This window comes from Loxodonta africana, chromosome 1 (assembly GCF_030014295.1).
Source record: "Loxodonta africana isolate mLoxAfr1 chromosome 1, mLoxAfr1.hap2, whole genome shotgun sequence".
Lineage (NCBI taxonomy): Eukaryota > Metazoa > Chordata > Mammalia > Proboscidea > Elephantidae > Loxodonta > Loxodonta africana.
The window spans coordinates 29,962,549-29,989,747 of NC_087342.1; the positions used below are offsets into that span (position 1 = coordinate 29,962,549).

At 47.2% G+C, this 27,199-nt stretch overlaps 1 protein-coding gene across 12 annotated transcripts in view; it reads right to left on the reverse strand.

Annotated features, from left to right (window-relative positions):
* Nucleotides 1–233: 233 nt before the first annotated feature.
* The window catches only part of VPS8 (VPS8 subunit of CORVET complex), a 229,439-nt gene continuing 202,473 nt past the window's right edge, over nt 234–27,199 (reverse strand). For 8 of the 12 annotated variants that reach the window (XM_064278125.1, XM_064278406.1, XM_064278257.1 and 5 more), the window contains 3 exons: nt 26,825–26,875; nt 3,726–3,806; nt 234–934 (listed from right to left, as the gene is read on the reverse strand). In XM_064278125.1, coding sequence (XP_064134195.1) covers nt 785–934; nt 3,726–3,806; nt 26,825–26,875 — 282 coding nt within the window. In that variant the 3' untranslated portion in view covers nt 234–784. Of the gene's footprint in view, nt 935–987; nt 2,195–3,725; nt 3,807–13,100; nt 14,476–17,474; nt 17,672–25,338; nt 25,598–26,824; nt 26,876–27,199 lie in introns of those variants that run through there. The other 4 variants (XM_064278296.1, XR_002786485.2, XM_023551545.2 and 1 more) reach the window with 4 other exon arrangements.

A 27,199-nucleotide genomic window follows, 5' to 3' on the forward strand; every position in this document is an offset into this window, starting at 1 on the left:
CCAGGGACTAAAACCATAAAACGACTGCTCCCTGACAGCCTGGCCTATCACAGGAGCAGCTGGGATGGCTGGGCTGCTCCTAATGGTGCCTGCCTGCAGTGGAACTGTTTATGGGAATAAAGTAGGATCGCCACGGCGCGGCTCCAGAGCTCAGACAACCCACTGCACGGCTCTAACGTCCTCACAACTTGATAGAGACCAAGAGCTAGACAGTTGCCCTGTGGCTGCAGAGCTTAGAACACAGAGGCATTTATTGTTTGGAAGGCCAAGGCTTACACTCACAGGGGTGTCACAAACAAATCAGAAGAGAGCATGTCCCCGCCTGCGCGGTTCTCTGCTCCCTCCAATGCCGTTGTGGAGTTCCACTGCAGCCTGGCCGGCCACTGCTCCTGTCCTCCACAGAAGCCGACACTGAAGCCCTCTGGGCTTCTGACAGCTGGGAAGACGGAGTGTGACAGGCCCCAGAGTGTCACCTGCACAGGCACCACCAACTCACCAGGCTTCAGGGGCAACAGAAAAATAAGTGCCAATAGGTAAAAATGCATCTCCTGGAAGGCTGCCTGGAGGTTGTGACACTCGTTTTGCTTAGCGAGCAGAACAAAGTCAGCCAGCCTGGTGAACTGATGGAAGAGGCAGCGTCTGCACAGCGAACAGTGGGGCGGAGAGCGCCAGGCACAGGAGCCCAGCTCAGAACTCTGCTTAGGTGGGAGGTGCTGGGGTCACAGAGGAGCCCCTGGCTGCCTCGGGGTCATCGTGGGTCCGCAGGGCCAGGCCCAAGGGTGGCTCAGTCCTCGGTCACGGGAGGGGGAATGAGGTGCAGCTGGAAGTTCTCATTCTGAAAGACGCTGTTGAAAGCAGGGCCACTCTGGGAGCCACTGAAGGGCCTGTAGGTCTCGCTGCTGCGGTTCTGGGAGAGCTCTGTCAGGAGGGCCAGCTGCAAAGGGGGAAACATGTGTCAGCCTGGCTTCTGAGGGCAGGGCTGGGGTCGTCGTGGGTCTGCAAAGGGGACACACATCAGCCGAGCTCCCGAGGGCAGGGCTGGGGTTGTGGGTCTGCAAAGGGGACACACATCAGCCGAGCTCCCGAGGGCAGGGCTGGGGTCATGGGTTTGCAGAGGGGACACATGTCAGCCAAGCTCTCGAGGGCAGGGCTGGGATCGTGGGTCTGAGGCTGGGGTTGTGGGTCTGACAAGGGGGAGACACATGTCAGCCAAGCTCCCCAGGGCAGGGCTGGGGTCATGGGTCTGAGAAGGGGGAGACACATGTCAGCTGAGCTTCCAAGGGCAGGGCTGGGGTCATGGGTCTGCAAAGGGGACACATGTCAGCCGAGCTCCCGAGGGCAGAGCTGGGGTCATGGGTCTGGGAAGGGGCATGTGGACAGAGGTGGAGGGGATCCTAAGCCCCTGGCCTCAGACACACGAGGCAGCACTCCAGTGTGGGAAGAATAAAAGCAGTGGGCTCAGACCCCAGGTGTGCACAGCACAGGTGACCAGATGTACACCACACATGTGACCAGGTGTGTACTGCACGAACTAGCCATGTGACTTTGGGCAAGTTCACATCTTTTAGGGCCTCAATTGCTTATTTCAAAGTGATGAGACAGGACTGGTCAATTCCCGGGTCCGTGGAGCGGTGACACTGATTATGGAGAGCTGATCCCGAGCCCCTGTGGAGAGCACCTGCTGTCCCCTGGCTGTCATGGACACCCCGAGGTGAGCTCTCCGGGTTCTGCTTTCCTCATTCCTCGAGCTCCTTGTGTGAATGGACCTGAATTAAGATCACCGCTCACACCCCCCATTATCGAAGCCTGGAAAGCTCCCAATGGATGCTCAGCTGTTAATTCAAACACAGTGGCTCCAAGCTGAACTCAGATGCCACCCTCTCCTCCAAACGAGGCCCTCCCATGCTCCTGGCTCCCCTATTCCACCAACGACACCAGTCACCTGCACTCTGTTAGCCGCTCAGCCCCTAAGACCTGCCTCAAAGGAGAGAGGGTCAGCTGTTGGGGCAGTAGATGGGAACAACCACTCACGTCCTCAGCTTGCTCTCCCCAGAAAAGATGCTTTTATGCTCTACTTCTGTAACTCAGTGACCTGGATATTGATGAGCCCCGGACAATGGCTCAGCAGCATGACGCGGCAGAACTTCCTTGGAAGGCCCAGATCCCCTATTCCTGGGGCGGAGCTTGGCTGAGGCTGGGTGGGAAAGGGGATGCCAGTTCAGGAGAGCTGCCGGGTTTACCACTTGGGACACCCCCGGAGAAGTCTCCCAGAACAAAAACCTTGGCCCAGGGCAACTCACCAAGAGGGAACATCATTTTCCCTCTGGCTGCCAAGCAACCAAGCAGGTGTTGCCTAAGAACAAGCAGTGGGAGGAGGAGTCCAGGCACAGAGCAGTGCCCTCCGCAGTCTGTGCAGACTTGGGACAGGCACAAGGAATACATCTGACACGGCTGGAGCCTGGGCGTAACTTGGGGAGGAGGAGCTGTAGGGGTGAGCCCATCCTTTCCACGATGGAGATCCAGGAAATTGTTTTAAGAAACGGTGTAACATGACTACATTTGGGCTTAGAAAGAGGACCCAGGCAGCAGCCTGGAGAAGGGACTGAAGGGCACCTAACCAGCCAATCAGAGGACCTGCAGTGTCCTGTGAGTGACAGGGAGCCTGGGCCCAGGATACTGGCAGGTTGTAAAGGGGAGTAATACACCCTGGAGTGAAGGCAGCTCTTGGGAGCAAGCCCCAGCCACCAAGCAAGCGTGGCTGAGGGATCTCCCCAGTGAGTGGATGGAGGGTGAGGGATGAGCCAGGATGCCAGCACGTGTCTACTCGGGGTGACTGGGTGAGAGCACCGAGGCAGGGGTACCAGGCAAGGAAGACGGGTGGAGAAGGTCAGTGATCGCACTTCTGAGTAACATCAAGCCTGAAGAGCCTGTGGGACACCGCGACTGAGGCTGCAGCAGTGACTGCTAGGGGCCCCCAATTTGTTCTCGTCTTCCACACTTACAGTTTACCAGTAGTTTTCGCCCATGGCTTTTGGAATAAAGACCGCTTTTCCCAGCCTCCACTGCTGTTGGACGTGGCCATGTATCTAAGTTTGGGACAATGGAGGGAAGTGGAGGCGGTGTCTGCAGCTTCCAGGAAGTATCTTTAGATAGAAGGCATATGGTCTTCTTCCTTTTCCTCCGTCTTGCTAGCTGGAATGCAGGTGTGATGGTTGGAACTGGAGCAACGATCTTGAATGATGTGACTATAAGCCACCGGGAGGTTCACGGAACGTGTCCTGGGTTGCCTGCATTTACGCTTCTATCTCGTTTAAGCCACTATTGTTTTGCATTTGCTATGGCCAAAACGAATTCAACCAATGCAAACATCCAGCAGGGCCTGGGGCTCAGGACAGATTTGGCAGTCATCAGTACAAACAGAGGCCTCCCAGATGAGGACTATGCTTTTGGCTTGCTCTCCTTGGGGGTGGGATGAAGACAGGGGCAGTTCTGTGTCCTCATGGCCCATGGTTGGGAAGAGACAGACATCTCTCCACTTCCTCTGCACCGTCTGCCAAGCCCAGTGAGCTCCTGGGCCAGGCTAGCTGTCCACCTGGCCATGCAGAGATGCAGGGCACTTTACTGGCCAGGGAGGAGGCTAGAATGGGGACTTGAGGGCACTGTACTTTCAAAACGATACATTATAAATAGGGAAATGAAAATTTAAAGAACCACATGGACGTTACCCGGGAACTTCCTCGGTAGAGGCGGCAAAGCTGATCAAAGGCTTGGATTTGCTGGGGATCCAGAAGCGGTTCTGAGGTTGCCTGAGAAATCAAAAGCCATAAAGTCACTAACGCCATCTGACAGGGTCCACGGCAGCCTCTGTTCTTGCCCCAGACCAACAGGGAAGCAGGATTTGGCGCTTCCTCCATCCCTCTAAAGAAAATCCATGCCACCAGCAATTAGTGAGAGATCTTTTACGACCATTCATTAGAAATGGGTATGTCCCTCTAACACCCCTCCTAGGTTGACCCTTCTATGGGCCTTTTCCCTGTGTGGTCTCTAAATCTCCACACTCGGTAACTTTCTTTAGCGCTTCCTGACCCCCTTGCTATTACTATGCAGCGCAGTTTAGCTCCAGCCAGCCTTCGGTTCCCTATCAGTCACTTAACCAGCAAAGATCCTCTTCCTCTGCAGTGAGGGATGCAGGGCACACGACAAATCGCTTCCCTTTCCTGTCACATCACAAAAGGTAGCAAGGTCAGTCTGCTGCCTTTTGGAAGAGGTGTCTCATTTTGTTCCCCGGTGACTGTGGTGGGACACGCCAATGCTATGGTTCTGCTCATGGTCAAATCACACCTACCAAAAACCCACTGCCGTTGAGTTGATTCCGACTCATAGTGACCCCATAGGGCAGAGTAGAACTGCCCCATAGGGTTTCCAAGGAGTGGCTGGTGGATTTGAACTGCCGACCTTTTGGTTAGCAACCGAGCTCTTAACCACTGTGCCACCAGGGCTCCAGGCTTATATATAAGACTAGTAAAAAGATGTCTTCCTTTGCCCTGTATTACAAACCCTCTTGGCATGAACAGAAATGATTACTGGGCACAAAGCCAATGTATCTGATGAGAAGAGTTTCAGGTGAAGGGCCCGGATGTTGGCATGAACACTTGTCAACGTGGGCTGCGCGAGGGCTGTGGGATGGGGGGTGCTACCGCAGGAGGTCTGAAGGTATTTTGTTCAGCTCACAGAAAGCCCTTGCGGGAGGAGCCACAGACAGTGAGGAACACAAACGCCCCTGGTTCCAGATGTGGCAGAAATCCAGCAAGAGGATAACAGAGCAGATGAGCAGAGGAGACCCGGGGCAAGCGGTTCACTAATCGCTGCAGATGCCCAGAGCATTGCTCTGCGCCAAGCCCTGTGTGCTGTCTGACATGGATTACATCATTCAATCCTCAAACCCGCTCTCTGAGAAAGGTACTGCCAAGTCCATTTTTCCCCAAGAAGATGAACTTTAAAATGCATTATATACAGAAACTTTAAGAGGTTATATAAATAAGCCTTCCAGGAAGAGCTTTGTTTAAACCTAAGTGCTAACGGAGAACGGAGCCCAGCACCACACCTGAAATAAGCCAGGCTAGCCTCGTGTGAGTTACTTCATGAAGTATCTCCTAGCTAAGCGGAGACAATCTGTTCTGGAATCCAGAAAGCAGCTGTCGGCAAGATGGAAGCACCCATCTCCTGGGCTTCTGGAATCCCACGGTGGTGCCCCAAAGACAATGTCGAGGCTGATCCGGGTGGGAGGCCAGCCCAGGTGCAGCCAACTCAGTTCCTGCGATGCTCTCAGTGAAGCGGGGATGGTCCAGGACAAGGGGGACCCACAGGGACCCTTCTTCTCCTGTAAGGCTCATTTCTCTGGATCTGCCAGAAGCATGAAAGGATCATTCTCCAACCTGAGAATGTTTACACTTGTCTTGACATATTTTAGGATACATTTTTCCTCCATATTATTTGGTAGGAAAAATGCTGATATCCTTGGGGAGAAGGCGTGTGCCGTGTTACACTCACAATAGACACTAATGAAGACACGGGAGTTCCACGCTGAAGATGGTCTGAAGGTTGGAGAAGTACTACAAACCTAACTCAAACCGAACTGAAAAGATGAAAAATGTCATCACTATGCGGGATTTAACTTCTGGAAACCACGGTCCTGACACTCGATTTTCCTAAACCCTTCAGTACTACTGCCATAAACTGGGGGCAGGGAGGGCTCAGGCCAGAAGATATGCGGCCATCCAAACACTCAGCTGTGGGCTAGCCACCCCCATTCAGCAGCTGCCCTCTCTGAGTCCCACCTTTGCTTATTCCCTGGTTACTTTGTGATGGAGGTCATAGCCCTGGCCTCTGCTGTAAGCCGTAGCTCCCCCCTCAGCTGGGAGAAAGCCTGGGGTAACAAGTAGGTAAGCATGCGTGCGCGCACACACACACACACAGACCCAGGACTTCAAACAAAGTGACACACCCAGATGCGTGTTCAGGGGTTGCTGAGCTCTGGGCTTGCCACGATCCCATTTCTCCTCTGGGCCCCAACTCCTTGGAGATGGCGAGAGAAGGGGCTGTCTCCTCCAGCCATAGCACCCTCCAGAAATGGGAAAACATGGCTGTTCCACAGGTGTGAAATGACCGAGGGTCACAGGCTTTTTCTTATACTACAAGCCACTGTCCTGGGCAACCAGGGCCTCCTCTCAGGAGCGACAGCTGGGGTAACTCTAGGCCCACCTGGCAGCTAAGTCCCTGCAGCATGGAGCACCCCAGTCTTGGCCGGGCCCATACATGTCTTTGTGGTAAAGTGAAGACAAGTCATTTGAGGTGAGGAAACAGGGCTATACTGGTAGAAGTACCTAGGATCCAGCAGATGCTCACCTGCCTAAGAATCTTTCCTGGAATAAAATAGACTATTTTTCAAAAGGAGGCATTCAGGAGTGACTAACAGACCACTGAGCTGAGGATTTCTGTACTCTGCTCCTGGTTCCACAGTCTCAGGAGGCCGCTGGTCCACAGAAGGCACGTTTGATGGGTTTACACCCCACCTTTGCAGACTTCTGAGGTGTCTAACTGGCTCTTACCCCATCATTAATTGGGGTTCAGTTCTACAGTTCAACAGCATTTCCCGAGACCTACTGTATCAGGCACTACGGTACAAAAAACAGGAGCAGCTGAATGTTCCGCAGACTCCACGGCACAGATGTCACCTTCTCCAACGCTGATAAGCAAAGCTGCTTTTCCTGGGCAGTCTTTGTCTGAAATATGCTCTTGGATTATCTACACAAACCATCAAAATGTCCCTGAAATTTCAGCATTTTGGGGTCCACGTTACACTCTTATGTATAATGAGACATGGATGTCTCAGCTCTGGCTCCCCTTCCTGAACACCTTCTCAGATCCCCCAAACCTGTCAATGGATCAGGTCCTCTCCTGTGCTTCCAGGCAACCTGAGCATAACCTCATTGTTGCACTCAGCACGGCACCGTTATCCGTTCTGCTTGCTTCCCCCATTAGATGTGAACTCCTTGAATGTCAGAGCTGAATCTCAATCATCCTTCTATTCCCAGTGCTCTGCCCACAGCAACTGGTCAGCAAACACTGGCTGAATAATCCCCTATCCTGGTTTCTTCTGACTGTCCGGTTTAGGTATAATGGCAGGCAGCAACCTGCTCTCCCGGGCCTGGTGTGTAATCACTGACTGTCCGGTTTAGGTATAATGGCAGGCAGCAACCTGCTCTCCCGGGCCTGGTGTGTAATCACTGACTGTCCGGTTTAGGTATAATGGCAGGCAGCAACCTGCTCTCCCGGGCCTGGTGTGAAATCACTGACTGTCCGGTTTAGGTATAATGGCAGGCAGCAACCTGCTCTCCCGGGCCTGGTGTGAAATCACTGACTGTCCGGTTTGGGTATAATGGCAGGCAGCAACCTGCTCTCCCGGGCCTGGTGTGAAATCACTGACTGTCCGGTTTAGGTATAATGGCAGGCAGCAACTTGCTCTCCCCGGCCTGGTGTGAAATCACTGACTGTCCGGTTTAGGTATAATGGCAGGCAGCAACCTGCTCTCCCGGGCCTGGTGTGAAATCACTGGCGTTCGTCTTCCTATTTCCAAGAACTTGGACTCTGTAGACTTTTGGCATGTTTGCCCAGCATCTCAGTGAAGGTAACGATTTCCTTTTACTTAATCCACTTTTGGGGAGAGGATTATTTCTGTTAGTGTCAGAAAAAATAAGCACCAGCCCCCTCTAATAAGGTGGCAGAATTTGCCAGAAGAGTAGGCTGTTGTTGCTAGTTGCTGTTGAGTCGATTCAGACTCATGGTGACCCCATGCGTGCAGAGTAGAACTGCTCCATAGGGTTTTCGAGGCTGTGACCTTTTGGAAGCAGATCACTAGGGCTGTCTTCTGAGGTGCCTCCAGGTGGGTCTGAACCGCCAACCTATCGGCTAGTAGTTGAGTGCTTAACCGTCTGTACCACCCAGGGAAAAGCCTCTTTTTGTTGTCGCCCTGGCACCTCCTAGTGCCGGAGGCCTGCTAGGGAGGGGCCAAGCTGCTTCCCAAGGGCGTGTGACATGCTGGGTGTAGTGAGGAGGAGCCCGTGCTCTGGAGTCCATTGGCCCTGGTTTCACCAATTACTAGCAGTACAATCTCAGGCAGGTTGCCTCTTCTCTCTGAGCTGTGTTTCTTCTTTTATAATGTGGGGATAAGGGCAACAACCACACCACAGAAAGTGGCTGAGAAGATCAGGCAAGGTAGTGCGTGTAAAGCAGTCAGTGAACGCCCAGGATGCTGAAGTGCTGTTAGCTGGATGGACTCACATTCTACTGGATATACTGGTTGGACGTACCTAGTCCTACTGTGGCTACAGAAAGAAAGGAAGCCTGAAAGCACAGGGAACACAGATCGGCAAAATCTGGCCCTGAGGGAGATCTCGGAGAAGAGGACTCTAGGGCAGCGGGAGAGCTTCCTGAGAATGCGAGCCCCCGAGGACAGGGGCTTCTGTCTTGTTCCCAGTGCCCAGCACTGTGCCTGCCATGGAGCAGCTGCTGAGTAACTGCTGCTGACCAGATAGGCCAGTGAGCAGATTTCTTACCTCTGACTTGCTCCTTGGAGTTTTCAGAAGCCCTCTGCGGTGCAGTAGAAACACGGGGCGGGACTTCTGGTAGACTTGGGCTCAGTCCTGGTTCTGCTAACCACAAGCTCAGTGACTCTAGGTACGTGATGCAGCCTCTCCTGGCCTCAGTTTCTTTATCTATAAACCCTACTTTGCAGAGTTGTTGTGAGGACTGGCGATAACTTCTCTACTGTTCAATAACTGCCACCTATTGCTGTGACTGTGTTATTTAGACTTCGGAAGAGAAGAGCTTGGTAGAAAGAAGGATGGGCTAAAAACCAGGAAACCTGAGCTCTAATCCTGTCACCCCCCCCTCAAAAAAAAAACCCGTTGCCACCGAGTTGATTCTGACTCAGAGTGACCCCACAGGACAGAGCAGAACTGCTCCATAGGGTTTCCAAGGAGCACCTGGTAGATTCAAACTGCCAACCTTCTAGTTAGCAGCCGTAGCTCTCAACCACTACACCACCATCCTGTCACCAGCAACCTGAATCACCTGAGCAGGTCGTACGGCTCCTCTGGGTCTATGTTTCAGTTTGCTAAAGGGCAAAGCCACTTCCTGCTACACTTGACCATCCTGGGAAGTATGACACGTGAGATAACAGGCATTTAGGGCATCTAAGTTTCAAGAATGATAGTGATAATGTTTACTAAAGCCAATCATGGCTTTTATTGCATAATCACAAACAAACTAGGGCAGCCAACTGGAGTCACTGTCACCAAGACTCATGATAGCCCTGAAGAGAAAGGACAGACTCAGCCCACAGATGCCATACAGAGAATGTGACATGCCAAGTCAGCGTCACAAACAAGATAACGTGGGAGCAAAAAACTTTAAATGCAATCTCAGTTCGGCAAATCCATAAATATAAAACACTCTCCCCAGTACTCCCAGACCATCGTAACGCCCAGGCACAGGATTCAGGAGGGGCAATTTTCCAATTGGAGGAGGTGGTAAAACGCATTCAATGTTATCTGCTGGAGCGAATTTACTTCCTTCTGTGTAATGAAGTCCAGTGACAGGTGCTGAAAATTAAACTGTAGCTGACCATTAGAGGAAGAGCCACTGACGGCCCTGGAAATGACCTTGTAGCACTCGGCATTAAAGTAAGTCCAGCGGAAAAGGAGGCTCTGATGATCTGCGAGAGCCCCAGGGAGAGGGCCGCAGGCCGACCCGGTGCGCCGGCACATTTCAAAGCTCAGTGACTCAAGATGTGGGGCGAGGGGGAGCTATAATTACACCCGCTGGAAGGCAGGGAACAAACCAGGCCTTCAGGATCCACAGGCCTTTTAACCAGCACATCGAGCTTCAGTGGAGGAAAACAGCCAGGACCCATTGCCACGTTGAAGGCCAGGTTCATGATAACAGGGATAATAATCTACTTAGAGATTCTGGATACAGGGTCTCCTGAACCATATCTGAAGATATCAACAGTCACAGAAAACTGAGGTCTGCTTGTTCACTTCTCAGTTATCCTCTGCCAGAAATTATTTCCGGAAATTAAGAATCTTAACACTTCCTTTCCTAACCATCTCCCCGCACTGACAGACACAAGAAGGTCAGGCCTAGTCTGTGAGACACATAGGGTGCTTAGAGTAATTCTGGCATGTGATTATCTTTTCTGTATTCTGGAACCTTCTTGGCACATCTGTGATTTGCTGGTGGATGGGGGTTGAGGTGGAGTAGTATGTGTGGAATGAGAACCACAGTTCCCAGGCTGCCTCCACCTGCCCTTAGCCTCACTTTCACATCTTTCCTTTATCTGTTGTAGGCCTCGGAGCCCTGGTGGCGAAGTGGTTAAGACCTTGGCTGCTAACCAGAAGGTCGGTAGCTGGAATCTGCCAGCCGCTTCTTGGAAACCCTATAGGGCAGTTCTACTCTGTCCGATAGGGTCGCTATGACTTTTACTGCCACCTAAGCTGTTTCAAATTAGAGGTTCTTAATATTTAACGCTTCTGCCAAAAATATAACCTTGGCTTCAGACATAAAAGCAAAGCTACACCTCCTTCCTCTCCGCAAAGAGAAACCACCTTCACTAAAGTCCCCACACACGACACAGGCTGCTCTCAGATAGAACCTGGTCTCTCCTACGCCCTCACTTCCTAATGCCTCAAAACTCTCAAGGGGTCACAGCTAATCAAGGATGAGGTAATGAAATAATCAAACAGGCAGGCAGGTTGCTAAGGTGACGGAAGAGGGGGTCCTGGCAGAACATCTCTTAAGGAGATTGCATTTGGAGTAGTGATTACAGGTCCGGAATGACCAGCTCCGGGGGAAGAGTGCGCTTGAGGTTGGACATGGAGGTCTGTGAAAGGCTGACTGAAAATACCCACAAAACCTCGACCTTCAATAGCACAATTAGGAAGAAACAACACAGTGACCTTTTCACAGCATGTGGGGAGATGCTGGTTTAAGTCTCCAACAAGAGCAGCAGCTGTTAACGTTTACTTCTGCGTGTGGTGCAAATGGTTAAACATCACTGGACTACTAACTGAAAGGTTGGCAGTTCAAACCCACCCAAAGGTGCCCTGGAAGCAAGGCCTGGTGATCTGCTTCCGAAAGGTCACAGCCTTGGAAACCCCATGGAGCAGTTCTACTCTGTACTCTGTCCATCAGGAGTCAGAATTGACTCGACTGCAACCAACAACAATTACTAAGTGCCAGCCTCTGTTACAAGCATTTTACATGTCTTATCCCATTTAATCATCCCAATAACCCTATGAGGTAGGTACTTTTATTATCCCTATTTTACAGTGGAAGAAACTGAGGTTCTGGGTTAAGAGGCATGTCCAAAGTCACTCTGGTTGGTGATGCGGCCCAGATCTGAACTTGGGCAGCCTGTCCAGAGTTTTCTTTCACCTGCCATGCCTTCTGGGATCAGTCTGGAGGAAGCCCGACAGAAAGTCACCCTCAAGGGACCCAAAAGGTTGTGTCAGGAGCAGACTAGGACTTGTCTGGGGTCAGTATGTCTATGTCATGCTCTTGTAACACTGGCGGCCCGTGACATCCTCCTTGGGACCTTTCATGATTCTGCTTCTTGAACTTCAAAACTCATCCCATAAGGCCTATGAAGTATCAAAGTCCCAGGAGAGAGAACGAGCAGCTGATTAAAATGAGCTAGACATCGGTGTCCTGCTTAAACATGCATTTTGGAAGGCTGGCCTGACAAAGCCCAGGGAGAACCAGCTCTGTTAAGAGCTAAGCTAGGTTCTGCAGTGAGAGATTCAGACACACTGTGAAGACATTTCTGGGTACACACCAGGTGCTCAGGATTGCTTTCTGCCATCCCAGAAACAACTCTGGGCTTGCTCTGGCGCTAATTAGTTGTGTTAGCTATCCCCGATGTCAGTTTTCTCATCTCTAAAACAAAATATTTGCATGGTCCACCATACAAGGCTCATGAGGAAAGGGAAGGGAGATGGGAAAACATATGGTTCCTGGGCGTATGTTACTACCCAGTGACGTCGAATTTATCATTTTTATCTCACATGTCAGGACACTGAGGTTCAGACATGCGAAAAGACAGTTCATAAGAGATGGGGAAGCTCCTGATAATAGGTCTGACCCTAAAGCCCACCATACCACAACTGTGACAAACAGAAGGGGCAATAAATGTGTAAGGGATTATGGCTTCCTATGGACAACCTGAGCTGCCCAGTTTTGTGGGGGGCTCATACCACATCTCTCTGAGAACCCTACCAGGATGATCTCTCGGGAGGCCAACTATGAGTCCGCACTACGTAAACGCTGTGCTGTTAGACAACAGAACACAAGTCCTTTTTCTTGTTTGGCTTGTCCATTCATTTTCTCCCTCACAATAAGAAACGTCCCCAAATTGGTTTCAAGTCTCAGGCATCAATGTTGTACTTGTCCATGCCTGGCTGCCCCTTGCCTAACCTGCTCTGAAAGACTACAACCTGAGGCAAATCTGTGCTGACAAAAGCTGATGATCTCCTTATGCCTAAAAGAATGAATTAAAAAAAAGAATGATTAGGCAACTGCAGAAGGTATATTGAATTTTTAGATAACGTAGTTCCTGGCACAGTGGTTAAGAGCTACAGCTGCTAACCAAAAGGTCAGCAGTTCCAATCCACTAGCCGCTCCTTGGAAACCCTATGGGGCAGTTCTAGTCTGCCCTGTAGGGTCGCTAGGAGTCGGAATCAACTCAAGGGCAATGAGTTTGGTTTTTCTGAATGTAGTTCCTTGGTCACATTCATTAAAACCTGCTGCTTATCTTGACAAGGATCAGATTTACTGAAAAGGGTTGGCCATCAGAGTCTAACTGCCTCACAGGAATGGAGACCTCAAATTCCCAAACAGATTAAAAAATAATAAGTTGATCAATACACTGTGATATTGGCAAAAAAGAAAAAATCAATGAAATAGAACAGAGAGCCCAGAAATAGGTCCATACAAATATAGTCAACTGACAAATGGACATACACATGTAAAAAAAAAAAAAAAAAAATCTATACGCAGACCTTACACCTTTCACAGAAATTAACTCAAAATGGGTCACAGACCTAAATGTTAAATGTAAAACTATACAACTTCTAGGAGATAATATAAGAGAAAATCTAGGTGATCTTGAGTTTGGCCATGATTTTTAGATACTACACTAAAAGCAATATCCACACACACACAAAAAATAGATAAGTCAGACTTCATTAAAATTAAAAACTTTGGCTCTGTGAAGGACACTGTTAAGAGAATGAGAAGATAAGCTGCAGACTGGGAGAAAGTATTTGCAAAACATGTATTTGATAAAGGACTTGTATCTGAGATATACAAAGATCTCTTAAAACTCAACCATAATAAAACAATCTAATTACAAAATGGGCAAAAGATGTGAACAAAGACCTAATAAATAAGATATACAGATGGCCAAGAAGCACATAAAAAGATGCTCAACAATGTATGTCACTAGAGAACTGCAGATTAAAACAACAATGAGACACCACCACATACCTATCAGAGATGTCAGGATCAAAGACCATTAGAAATAGAAATGAAAAAATGAATAACAGTACTGGGAGATGAAAGCCGATGACAATTAGGCTGGGATCCCTAACCTCTTCCCTTCTGTGGGAACTATCTTAGGCAAACTTGGAATCTTGCTATGTGGTACACTATGGTCACTCTATTACTGCTTTTTTTTGGGGGGTGGTCAGCAAAGGAAGATCCCCCCAAATCCAGAAATATGTCATTTTATGTGAAGCAGAGTTATAAGGAAAGCTTCTGAGTTGGGTGGCACTCTTCTATTTCTAGTCAGAAATGACCTTTGTATTACTCATGGGCCAAGTGTCTGCCTTATTAAAAAAAAAAAATCGAAACAGGGAAAGCATTCATTTCATACACGTAATTAAGGTTTGCTGCCCTTTGATTGTCTGATTGTTGCCTACTTAAGAAGAAAGTCAAACAATTATCTTGACAGATGCCATTGTGGAGCAGCAATTATGACAAAGCGGTCTTCTGAGGGGCAGGGTCCTTAATGATTTTTCTATCAGAGCCGTGACTGCTGAAACATTTTCAGTTCTAGTGTTCCCGCCCATCTTAACTAGAAAGACCTAAAAATAATTACCTGAGAATAAGAGGAACAGGGAATCAACTGGAACAGTTGATTTAACTCTGAAATTAGCAACACTCAACACGTGTTAACAATGTAATTATAAACCAAAGGAAAAAGAATACTGTTGCATTTTAATTGTACTCTAGTTATTTTTGACAGGATTTTGCTGTCTGAAAGATAGAAATACTGTTGGTTCATTTCTCTTTGTAGGACTTGGCTGTTGGGAGGTGAGGGCAGAAGCTGAAGTGAGAAGGTAAACTGGGTGAAACCTGTGGGGAAGTAAAGGAAATAGGATTAGGAAAAGGGAAAATTTGAACTATGATGTAATCACAACAAAAGCCTCAGGTGATCCAAAGCAGAGCTCTGGCGATGAGACAGTCTTGAAGAGTTGTCCTGCATAAAGACAAGGTGTTCTGGCTTTTATAATGCTGCAGTGGCCAGCCACTGGATGCAGGCTGCCCTCAGAAGAGGCTGTAAATGTTGGCAAGATGGATCTCTTTAGTTGAGGACAATTCCTGGAAAAGGACTGAGCTGAAGAGTTATCAGATGCCAAAACTCCCAGTAGCTAACGAAATGAGTGCTTCTCATTTTCCTCAAAGACAAGGGAGAGGGACACCATGGCACAGAAAACAATGATAAGAATTATCACTGATGACTCATTAGAAACAATGGAAACCATAAGACAATGGAACAGCATTTTTTAAGTGCTGAATGAGAAAAACTATATACTGTAGTCATCATGGAAACCCTGGTAGCATAATGGTTAAGAGCTATGGCTGCTAACCAAAAGGTCAGCTGTTCGAATCCACCAGGTGCTCCTTGGAAACCTTACGGGGCAGTTGTACTCTGTCCTATAGGGTCGCTATGAGTTGGAATCAACTTGATGGCAATGGGTTTTGGTTTTTGGTAGTCACTGTGGACTTTTTACAAGTGTGACAATCCATAAGGAAACCCTGGTGGTGTAGTGGTTAAGAGCTATGGCTCTTCACCAAAAGGCTGGCAGTTCAAATCCACCAGGCACTCCTTGGAAACAATATGGGGCAGTTCTACTCTGTCCTATAGGGTTGCTATGAGTTGGAATTGACTCGATGGCAACAAGTTTGGGTTTTTCGGACAATCCAGAAAATTGTCTCAAAAAGAAAGTCCCTTTTAGATTCCTTTGTGGAATGAAGCTACACTTTGGCCCAGGGGGCCCCTTGGTCCTGCCATGCCTGTCCAGGCTACCATGCATATGAGAGCTATGCAAAGCACATACCCAAAGTATAGAGGCCTCTGAACGCTCTTCTGAGCAAGTTTCATGGCAAGCACTGAAGTCTTTACCAAATATTCCTGACATGCTAGTATAAACTGTAAGAATGTAATATACTGGGTACATGTAAAACTTTTTTTTTTTTTTCCTGGGAATCAAGGTGAAATCTCCGGAAGAAGAAAACTGAGATAGTGCAAACACAGGTATCACGGTAATTATTATAAAACCAGTGAGCGAGCTGCCATTGACTCTGACTCATGGTGACTCTATGGATGTTAGAACTGAGGGTTCTAACATATGTATGTCAGAGTAGAACACAGGACTGTCAATAGCTGATTTGGGGGGCAGTAGATAGCCAGGCCTTTCTTTTGAGGTGGCTCTGGGTAGACTTGAATCTCCAACCTTTTGGTTAGCAGTCAAGTGCACTTCTCATAGAGGTTGCCATGTGCTGGAATTGACTTGATGGCAACTGATAATTACAGTAATGTTTAAACGTTATTACCAAAGTTCAATAAACTGCCCTGTTTTAGATAGAAGAGATTTAAAAAAAAAAAAAAGTTTCACTCAACATTTCTCCTTCCCAGGTGCTTTTTTAAAGCTATTATCTTAAGTAATATACTCAAGAATATTTTCATTTTCCTGATACCCTCAATTATTTATTTGTTTTTGTCCCTTTCTGTTGTGTGCCCACTGGAAGGTGCCTCAAAGTGGCAGAGGAACCAGGTGGGGTATAACACATTAAAAAAAAAAAAGCCCAACAAATAACAAGTTAGAACATTAGGCCAGATACCAAGAGCAATAACAATAGAAGTTAGCATATACCAAGTGCCAAAAGAAATATGGGCAATAACTGCTGTAAGAATTTCAGGAAAAGAGGTGCTCAGTTCAAAGAAGTATACATACATTCATGATTGTGAACCTCAAGTCCATAATCAACAAACCATTATTTCTCTAGTTCATTCACTCTACCACTATCACAGGTGATTATTTTACACCTTTCCCTCCTCAAATTTCTCACCCTCTCGTATTCTCAACTGATTCCACTTGCTTCTGTTTTCTCAGCGAGATAGAACACAACGAAGACAAGAACCGCCAGGAGTGCTCAGCACCATGCCCACTGACCAGGCACAGTGCCACCTCACTGTCCCTGGAACACACCAGCCTTCTCTTGCTTCGAGACTTCTGCGTTTACTGTTCCTCTACCTAGGATGTGCTTTGCCCACTTATTCACAGGGTCAGCACCTCCACTTTTTTCCGGCAGAAAACGTTACCTATCAACCTTCCATAACCACTCCAAAGCAGCCTCCCTTTTTATCTCCTCACCATGCTTTTTTCTCCATCACATTTTAAAACCTGATACACTATATCTTTATTTGTTATCCGCCCTGCTACCAGGATGTGGGCTCTATGAAGGCAGAGACTGATTCCTGCAGGATCCCTAGTGCTTAGACCCAAGCCTAGCACACAGCAGGTGCCCAATACATATTTTTGAATAAGGCAGAACATACACTGGATGCTAAAAACTGGGCAATACTTATAAGGGGAGGGAAAGAAGAACACACCAGATTGGGGAAAGGAGACGAAGAGCAAATAACATGGATGTGGGATTGGGTGTGCTCAGCAAACAGTGAGAAATCTCCTTTGGCTAAAGCAGACTGAAAGGAAGAGACACTGAAGCTGAAATGTGGGCTGGTGCTACATCGAAAACACTGACTGTCAACCTAAAAGTACATACAACAGGGAGCCACTGAAGTTAGTCCTAAGCACTAGCAGAGGTGGCAGATGGACTGGAGTTGCAGAAGACAGAGGGGAAGGGGCCAGCGAGGAGACTTCTGGAATGGTCTGACTGCATGGACTGATGGGGGAATCACGACACTATTGGAGAAAACGGGAAGTCTGGAGAAGGAGAGAGTCAGCATTGTTAGAAGAAGGCTTCTAAGAGCTAAAAGTGAAACAGCGAGAGAGGTCATTAGAATTAAATAATTTCTTCCTTTCGAAGATCGTAAAGAAATTTCTTACCTGTATAATTTCATTTTCTCTTATCCAGTGCTGTCAAGTTGCCAGAGACTGATAGTAACTGTCTCATTTTAGTGCCATAAAAAGGTAGCCTTAAGTGACTCAGTGAACAAACGGAAAAGTTAAGTGACTTAACCATGTAGAGTGGGACCACTTCTTTAAGGATATGCTAGATGTACATGCCATTAGCAGATATTTCACTATAAAAAAAAAAAAAAACAAGCTAAAACATATTCACGTCATAGTAGAAGAACTAATGTAAGTCATAACTAGAACGCCCCTAGGATATGGCTAGAAAACAACAAAAAACACAAACGTCCAAAGGCAGTGACTTTGTCAGACAGAGAACATTCTGCATTAAGCACCAGCTCACGATGCATCTTCTATTCCTTCCTTTTTAACCAGAGGAGATTCTCAATGTTTCCTGAACATCCCCAAACCCACGTTCTGATACCATCCTAAAGGAATGGGTGGCACGCTGACTGGCTGGGGATGGCATCGAGACAGAAGGCTCTGCTCTGCAGTAACAGCCATTTAGCTTCTGGGGGGAACGCCACAGACATCAGAGCAACTGACGCTCTGCAAAGCTCTGCTGTTAGGGCTCCCTGACCTTTACAAATAGGCGGTAACTCAGCACAGTGCAATTAAGAATGTCCTACTGAGTGGTCTTCATGCATACGAGTGGGCTGTTAGTCACTCTGTCACACATACTGAAGACAAAAGTAAGATCTCTGCCATGCATTGTGTGATGTGCCTAAGGGCTTCATTAGGAAATGCTGCTGGAGAAGAAATGCACAGATGTAGCTTGATCGATACTCTCAAGTGCAGTTGGTTCCAAAATTCCAAGATGTGAGACATGAGGGTAATACCTGCTTTGATAAGGGAGCTCCCTTTCATATACAAAGGGTACAAGGATGGAAGACAGAACACCCATCGGCTCTTAGTCTCACATACAGCCCCATAATGACAGACGCATGTGCCCTGGCTCTCCTCAGTGCACACAATCTTAGTCGACTGTCCACAAAGCAGGTTACATGAAGACGCAGAACAGTCACACCCACTGGCTCTCAGTCATATGGTGAGCTAGGTCTCTGATGACGAGCTGCAGGAATCGATCCTGGGCTTTGTTAAATATTTCATCCAGGACCTGGGCAAAGACAAGAGAGGCCTATGCATGGATTCTACCACCTGTCTGTCAGTGTATCCTACTGTGGTGGTGGCTTGCATGTTGCTTTGATGCTAGAATCTATGGCACCAGTGTTTCAAATGCCAGCAGGGTCACCCATGGTGGACAGGTTTCAGCAGACTAAGACAGACTAGGAAGAAAGGACTGGTGAACTACTTTTTATTTTTTTCCCTCTTTCTTTAAAATTGTGGTGAAAATATATACCTGGTGACCTACTTCTGAAAATTAGCCAACGAAAACCCTATGGATCACAGCAGAATACTGTCCAATGCAGTGCTGGAAGATGAGGCCCTGGGTTGGAGGGCACTACACAATGGTCACAACAATGGGCTCAAACATGCCAACATCATGAAGACGGTGCGGGACTGGGCAATGTTTGCTTCTGTTATAAAGTCACCCTAAGTCGGCGCCCACTCAACAGCAACCGACAGTAACGATGCATGGGATGAGAAAACACGATTCCCAAAGGTCATAAACTGAGACGTCAGCAGAGCCTTGCGCACGGCTCCAGAAGGCAGCAGTATTTACACAGGATAGGATCAGCGGGATGGGGGAAAAGAATCAGCAGTTTGGCATCAACACGTCCACTGTGAGCCAACCATGCAAAACGGCCGCTAACAATGTTGATGCTCTTTTGGTTCCATTTACAGGCACAGAATCTAGAATAGAGAAGGTGATGATATCATTCTGCTCTAACGGACCTCACCTGAAGTAAAAAGGTGGCAGTCAAAGTGGGGTGGAAGGGACAGAGGAAGAGAATTGTGGGTGTTCTCCCAGGATAAGAGAAGACCAGGGGCTGGGGGCTCATGACCTCAGTTAAATGAAGGACTGGAAGGACTGCTACATGAGAAAGGGACTAGACAGGTTCTATGTGGCTTCAAGAGAAAGGACCAGGGTCAGAGGGTAGAGAGGAATCACCCAGCATAAGGAAGAACTATCTTAGTCACCGTTCCTAAAGATGGACCACCCTATCTCAGGAGGTGGTCTTCAAGCCGCTGGATGTCAGCTGTCCTCAGGAAGAGGTTTTAACTGCTACCATGCCACCCACGGTCCCTCACCTAGTCCTTTTTAGCCTTGTTGACCCCTCCGTACAAAAGGAACATCCTTTCTGCTTAGTCATTGAGATGCCTGCAGATCTTATGGTCAGTGATCTCTCTATTGCAGTAGCCCCCTCCCCTTATTGCAATAACCCTTTTGAACAAAGTCCCTCCTTGCCTAAGTACAGATGGGTTTTTCTCTGACAGACAACATACTCTTAGCTCAGGCTGGATGCTGGTGTCTAACAAACCATTCAGTATATCAATGAACATGTCTGTCATGGATTGAATTGTGTCCCCCCAAAACATCTGTCAGCTTGGCTAGGTCATGATTCCCAGTATTGTATGATTGTCTGCCATTTTGTCATCTGAAGTGATTTCCCTACGTGTTATAAATCCTATCGCTATGTTGTAATGAGATGGCTCAGTGGCAGTTATATTGATGAGATCTACAAGATTAGGTAGTGCCTTAAGCCAATCTCTTTTGAGATATAAAAGAGAGAAGTAAGTGAAGAGACATGGGGACCTCATACCACCAAGAAAGCAGTGCCGGGAGCTGAGTGTGTCCTTTGAACCTGAGGTTCCTGCGCTGAGATGCACCAAGACCAAGGGAAGACTGATGATAAGGAACTTCCTTGAGAGCCGACAGAGAGAGAAAGCCTTGCCCTGAAGGTGATGCCCCGAATTCAGACTTCTAGCCTACTGGATTGTGAGAGGATAAACTTTGTTAAAGCCATCCACTTGTGGTATTTCTGTTATAGCATACTAGATAACTAAGACAATGCTCCTTTTTTGACTTTAATACATCTACGGAATCATAAGATCTTACAGTTCCAAGGGACCTAGAAATCAACCAGTCCAACACCTCCCCCATGACAGAAGTCCCTCTGCAGCAGCTCTGAGTGACAGGCATCCTGGCACTGATCGAATACCTGTGGTAAGAGGTAAGGCACTACAGTGTAAGACAGCCTGTTCCACTGTTAGCATATTCTCATACCAAGCTGATGCCTTCATCTACAGAGTGGCTACCCACTGCTACCAGCTCTGTCCTCTGAACTAGGAAGAACGCCTATACTTCCTCCCAAATCACTGCCCTCCGGCTGACTACCCTCCAGATGTCTGAAGGTAACCAAACCCTGCCCAGGCCCAAATAAGATCAAACCATGGCCTCTGTTTTTCTTCTTTTTTCTTTCTTTATATCAGCAGAAGCACTGAAATCACATTTAGATATAAGTCCTAACTAAGATAAATCCTCTAAGGAAAGAGATGGACCTCCATTAAGGGCCATCGCTTTGCTGTTTACGAGGACAGGCAACTTGCAGGAAAGAGTTATGAGTGAGACACAAAAAGGCCAACGCATCTTTATCGAAGCCACCATCAGATGGGCAAGAAAACACTGTATCTATCTCAGCCCGTTCTTCTTTTTCACATTTCCTTGACTTTTGTGAAACTACCAATCAGCAATTCTTAGGGCTGGCCAGCTGAGACAGGGCAGCCAGCTTTTCCTGTTGTTATGGCAACAGTGACTCTGTGAGGTTTCTTCCCTCAAAACAAAAACCCAGAACCCGCAGTTCAGTAAAAACCACAAGCAAGTATAGTTCTCTATATTCCTGACATGAGCGGCAAGACTGGGCACTGGGGTATAAAAATCTTACCTCACCAGTCCACCTGGAACCAAATCAGCTCCAAATTCTTATAATATACTTGAGACACTGATAATCGGTTTCTGGGAGGCTTGACCATTAAATCCACCAGTTGGGTCCACCACTAACTTGTCGATTTGCTGAGCGAAAGAACTGAATGTCACTGACTGTTGTCTCTCTGAGGCCTGGCACCTAGCAGAGGCTTGCTGAATACTCACAGAATGAGTCACAGTGATTGGAAAGGCTTTGCACTCCCTCATTCCCGGTGGCTTCTCCCTTCCCGGAGGTAGGCACTCTGAGGAAAGTATTGACTGTCCCAGGGGCCCCACCAGCCTGAGGATACTCTTCAGCCAGAGCACTGGCCCCTCAGGCTCTCGGCAAATACACCAGCAGCTAGCGTGTACCCATGCTATGTGATCCAGATGCCAAACAAAAGTGCTTTCTCTGGTTTTTCTGCACGTAACAGCCCCAACTTTGCTACAAAAGACCCTGCTTCATGTTTTCTCTAGCCACCTCCAGGAAGAGCTGCTTCCTGTGCTCAGTGGTTTCTGATTCTGCCTTCAACTAGCTCTAAACTCCTCTGGCCCACCTCAGACATTGTCAACACCTCTGGTTTGGTCTATTCTGGGGAGTCCACTGTAATGGGCCTTTATGTCAATTTTTTTTATCTCAGGTCAGTGCTTCCTAATTTTTATATTTCTAATCATCCGTGGTCAAACTCTGAAAAAGGTCCAGGAAAGCACATGTACCTTCCAACTTTATTACTGAAGTTATCGGTTATAGCCCAGAAGAAGAAATTTTACATAAATATTTCTAATCTAGAGTTAATAATACAGGTTTTACAAACAATATCTGTGATGGTTAAGGTTGGGAGTCAACTTGGCAGGGCCATAATTCTCAGTGGTTTGGCAGTTATGATGTAGTTTGGCAGCTATGTGATGATGTAATCACCTCCATGATGAGATCTGATATAATGTAATCACCTCCATGATGAGATCTGTTATGAGCAGCCGAACAGTTGAAAGGGAGTTTCCTTGGGGATGTGGCCTGCATCCAATATAGGTGAGCTTTCTGGCAAGGCTCATGGGCTTTTGCTCTCGCTCTAGATCCTGCCGTTGGCTCCTGTTTATCTGACCTCCAGTTCTTGGGACTTGAGCTAGCAGCTTACCTGCTGATCATGGCATTCCTCAGCCTCTGTGGCCTGTGAGCCAGTGGGTGGCCTGCTATCTCATCTGCTGATCTTGGGTTCGCCAGCCCCTGCAGCTGTGTGCATCAGGAGAAGCCTCCAGCCTGACCCATAGACTTGGGACTTTCTAGCCTCTACAACCGTGAGAGCCATTCACTTGATATAAATCTCTCTCTCTCTTTCTATAGATATGCTTCACTGGTTTTGCTTCTCTAGAGAACCCAGCCTAAGACAATATCTGAAGTGTGAAATGTTTGTGTTGCATAAGATTTTCAATATATATGCTCACGGAACCAAAAGCACAGAACCCGACATGCGGCAGCTGAGTAGAACAGTGACTCCTACATGAGACACCTGCCTTGAGAAGCTAGCAGAGCCCTGCAGGGCATCGCTCCTGTACCCTCAGAGCTTGAATCCAGCTCTTGGCAGGACCAGTGCTGACAGCAGAGTCACCAAACACTGTCTTCAGCTATTGGTCAATAGAGAATCTTCGGCTTAAACCAAGAATATGACTGCTCCTTTGTGTTTCTTACACATGTCGCTTTGGCAGCCACCCTGTGTACACACTGCTGGTGCACCCATCTGTCAGTGCACTCTGAGGAGAGAGACTGGAGCTCAAGGATGGTAACCAGGATGTACATGTACGTGGGGTTACCATAAGTAAAGAGGCAATTTCAACACAGGTTCATGTGCTGGGAGAGCTAGTTCAGAAGCTCAAAGAAGGAAGGACGTCTAACTCAGACCTATGGTGTCTGGGGAAAAACAGCTAGGACTTGAATCAATCTCATCTCCTGACTCCACTGACACAGCCTAGGTTAGAGACCTTTTCCTTGCCTGGACAATTGTCTTAAGTCTTCTGATCATTCTGTCTGCCTCTAATGGCAACCCTTACCCTCAAGATAAAAAGCAAACTCCACAAACTGGGGCCCTTTGTGATCTGGACCTTCATCCGTCTTTTACCAGGCTTCCGCATGCTCCCATATTTAAGACATATAGAATCACTCCCATGTCTGACTGGGACACCCTTTCCCTCATTTTCTAAGACTAGATTGAGCTTTATCTCCTCTGGGATGCCTTTCCTGACCTTCTAGCATGGGACAGGTATGGTTATGATGGTATATCTTAATTACAGACACAAAAAACTGTGTTCTAATTAGTTTAGGCTTCAGCATAGGGATGGTCGGTGGCCCTAATTGAGCACCCATATTTCAGGGGTGGCCAGCTAACATGAATTGCCTACTAACAGCCCTTCAGCCTATTCATATGTTGACCAATACTGGAGCCTTTCCCTTTTAGCTCAATAAATATTAGAAGTGTTTTTACGGTGAAATGAATGGCTGTTAATCAGCATGGTGAATATTAGAAATAGACTCATTCATTGATAAAATAAATGATATTGAAGTTACATAGATTGGACGCCTAAAATGACAGACAGGTGGGGACATTACCAAGTTTGCCAAACAGGATGGATGCATGAGCCTGTTTCTAAATGAATATTCATTTAATAAGTGTTCATATCTTGGCAGAATTCACTTTCATTAACCCAAAAAAACCCATTGACCCTGAGTCGATTCCGACTCATAGTGACCCTATAAGACAGGGTTTCCAAGGAGCAGCTGGTAGATTGCAGCTGCTGACCTTTTGGTTAGCAGCCATAGCTCGCTGTAGCGCTCAACCACTGTGCCACCAGGGTTGCGTTTACTTTCATTATAACTGGTAACAAGGCTGTAGGGGAACAGTGAACCACCTCTCAGACTCCTTCATTGGTCTTTTGACCATAAAGAACATAGGTGTTGCACTAAATTACTTAGTTATTTCCAAACAGGGCCTCTCCTCTGAGCTCTCCCAGCATCCTTTGCTCCTCTCAAGGCAGGTAACTGGCAGTTTACCTGTCTACCTATCCCACTGAATGCTCAGGTCCTTGAGAACAAGGATTGTGTTTTTTACCTCTGTAGTGCATTGCTTAGCTCAGCACCTAGTAGAAAGAAATTCTTGCTGAATGAACAATAACACAGCAGTAATACGATAACGTGAAAGGACATCTGAATAGGAGTTGGGAGATCCACGTTTTAACACCAGTGTTGGTGACAGCTGAGTACTTACTATGCGTCAGTAATTTGCTGAGTGTTCACTGTGTGTCAAGCACAGTGCTCAGCACTTAAACCCAGTATCTCATGTAACCCTCTGGACAACGCTGAGAGGTAGCATCACCACTCACACAGGAGGAAACAGAGAGGCTAACCTACTCAAGGTCATTCGGGTAAATAAGTAGAGGAGTCCATCTTTAAACCCAAATATGGTTGAACCTAAAGCACATGCTTTTACCCACGGCTCTAGAAATGTATCACACAGCTAACAGTTGAAACTTAAGCAAAAAAAGCCCCCTCTGGATTCCAATTTCCTCATTTGTTTGCTGAGTGAGATGAAAGGTGTGAACGCCTTCCACTTCCTAACGTCACAGCGTGAGGGTTCTGAGTGGTGACAGCCAGCGCCCCAGTCCTGCCTGCCTTCACTATCTTGACAGAATGAATCTAGGTTTCCATGTGCCATACACGGCTTTTCAGACAACACATTTTGTTTCTGTTCTTTTTTTTTTTTTCTTTGAAAAAGTCTCGGGGGATTCTGAAGGAAGACAAAAGAGACCCATTTCTGGCATGCTGCTTTGAAGCTGAATCCTGCTCTTAGGTAACAGAGCCAGCAAGTAGTTATTTTTGTTCTGTGATCCTTTGCTGACAGGGACTCTGGCTGAAACTAAAAAAAAAAAAAAAAAAAGAGGCAAGTAAAGAAAACCTACGTCCATGGACACTTCAACCATCAGAGAAAGAGAAGCGGTAAAAGAAAATGCAGCAAGATGTCAACCTGTTTGCCATGTTTCAGCTGCATGGTTGCAGCTGGGTAAGGAAAAGGATTTTAGTGGTTCTCGTGACATCATCTTATCTGTGCCACAAAGCTATAGCAGGAACTGAAGTGACATAGGCAAGCGTTCTGGTCAACCTGTGTTTACGGAGGACCTTCTTAAGTGGCGTGTGCCAAGATGTTAATATCTCAGGCCAGTATTCTTTAGGTGGAGTCACCTGGGGAAAAACACATTAAGAAAAACTATATAGCTTTCTTCCTTAGACTATGTCGCATCTGCTATCACTCACTGATAGCAGGGCACTATGACTGGTACCCAAACCAAAAAACCAAATCCATTGCCATGGATTCAATTCTGACTCATAGCGACCCTACAGGACAGAGCAGAACTGCTCCATAGGGTTTCCAAGGAGTGGCTGGTGGATTCAAACTGCCGACCTTTTGGTTAGCAGCTGAGCTCTTAACCACTGTGCCACCAGGGCTCCAGTGCTCGGTATAGAGGATGGGAATTCTAGAACACCTCAAGTCCCTAGTTGCCAGGAGAATTGCCAACATTGATTAAGCAGTTACATCCTAGAGGACACGAAGGAGCATTAGCTGCCTTGAGTTGCTTACAATCTAGAGCATACAATGCTAGAAATAATTAAAAAAAAAAATGGGATAAGGGTTTGGGAAGAATGAGGCAAGACAATGTAAATGGCAGGATGGTAGCAGACTGTTTTTACAAAAGTCTTGGAACAGACAAAAAGGTGAGGAGACAAAGTATAACTGCCCCTTGGCACTGCAACCTCCTAGTTCACGGTGGGAAAGTAGGCAGCCTGAAAGCCCAGCCAGAGGGCTCTGCTCTTGCCTTGCATTTTTGAATGAAGGGTATAAAGCACTACGTGTTCAGAGGGGGTTTCAGAAATGCTTCAGACTGCATTTGGGGGTGTCCTCCCGGCTGTGCTGACATATGTAAGTTAAGCACTGGCTTACCCGAGGTTTTTCTGTTGAGCATTCAGTTGCTCTGTGATCCTTACCTACAAATGCGATGGAGTTCAAGGGGGGTAGAAACGGGGTCGTGATACACACAAAAAAGATGAAAGATACAAAGAAAAATGGGCCCCATGGACACTATGCAAATACATCGGTCACATGTGTACAATCAATTCTGTAATTTTTCCTCCTGAGACAGACAAAGAGATGCAAAGGCCTCTGGCATGTAAGTACATTCTTTTACAGGGCAACCTGCACATTCCCAGGCCACAGACTGATGCTGGGCCCTGAACCCCACTTGGCTTCTCTGGAAGTCCTGGTGACATGTCATTAAGGGGTCCAATTAGAAAGAACCTCTCACAGCATTAGAGATGATTAAAAAGAATTCGCATTTTGAGAAAATCGTTCAACAGGGGAAAAGAAATACACAGGAGGAGGAAGTTGGTTCTGTGTCTTTAAAACTCACTGACCTTGGCCACATGGTCCCCTTTGGATGGATGATAGGATGGAGACGTTTTTACCTGGAAAAAAGGCAAATATTTTAGTACACTTTTAGTTATAGTCTAGCTTTATCTGACCCACACTTAAAATAACACAACTAAAACTGGTGTAACTGAGATAAAAGAGACATTTTCAGAGAAACAATTAATAGTTTGTGTTGAGTCCCCTCGAAAATTTCCTGGAGATCAAAAAGTCAGTAGTTAGCCAAGATGAAAATACAAGTAGGGTGGAAGAGTAGAGCAGATGGTTCAGAATGGTTTTAACCAAACGGGCAAGGAACTAAATAGATATACAACTTTGGCAACAGTGTTAGTCAACTGAAGCGATAAGCAATAGGCAGTATT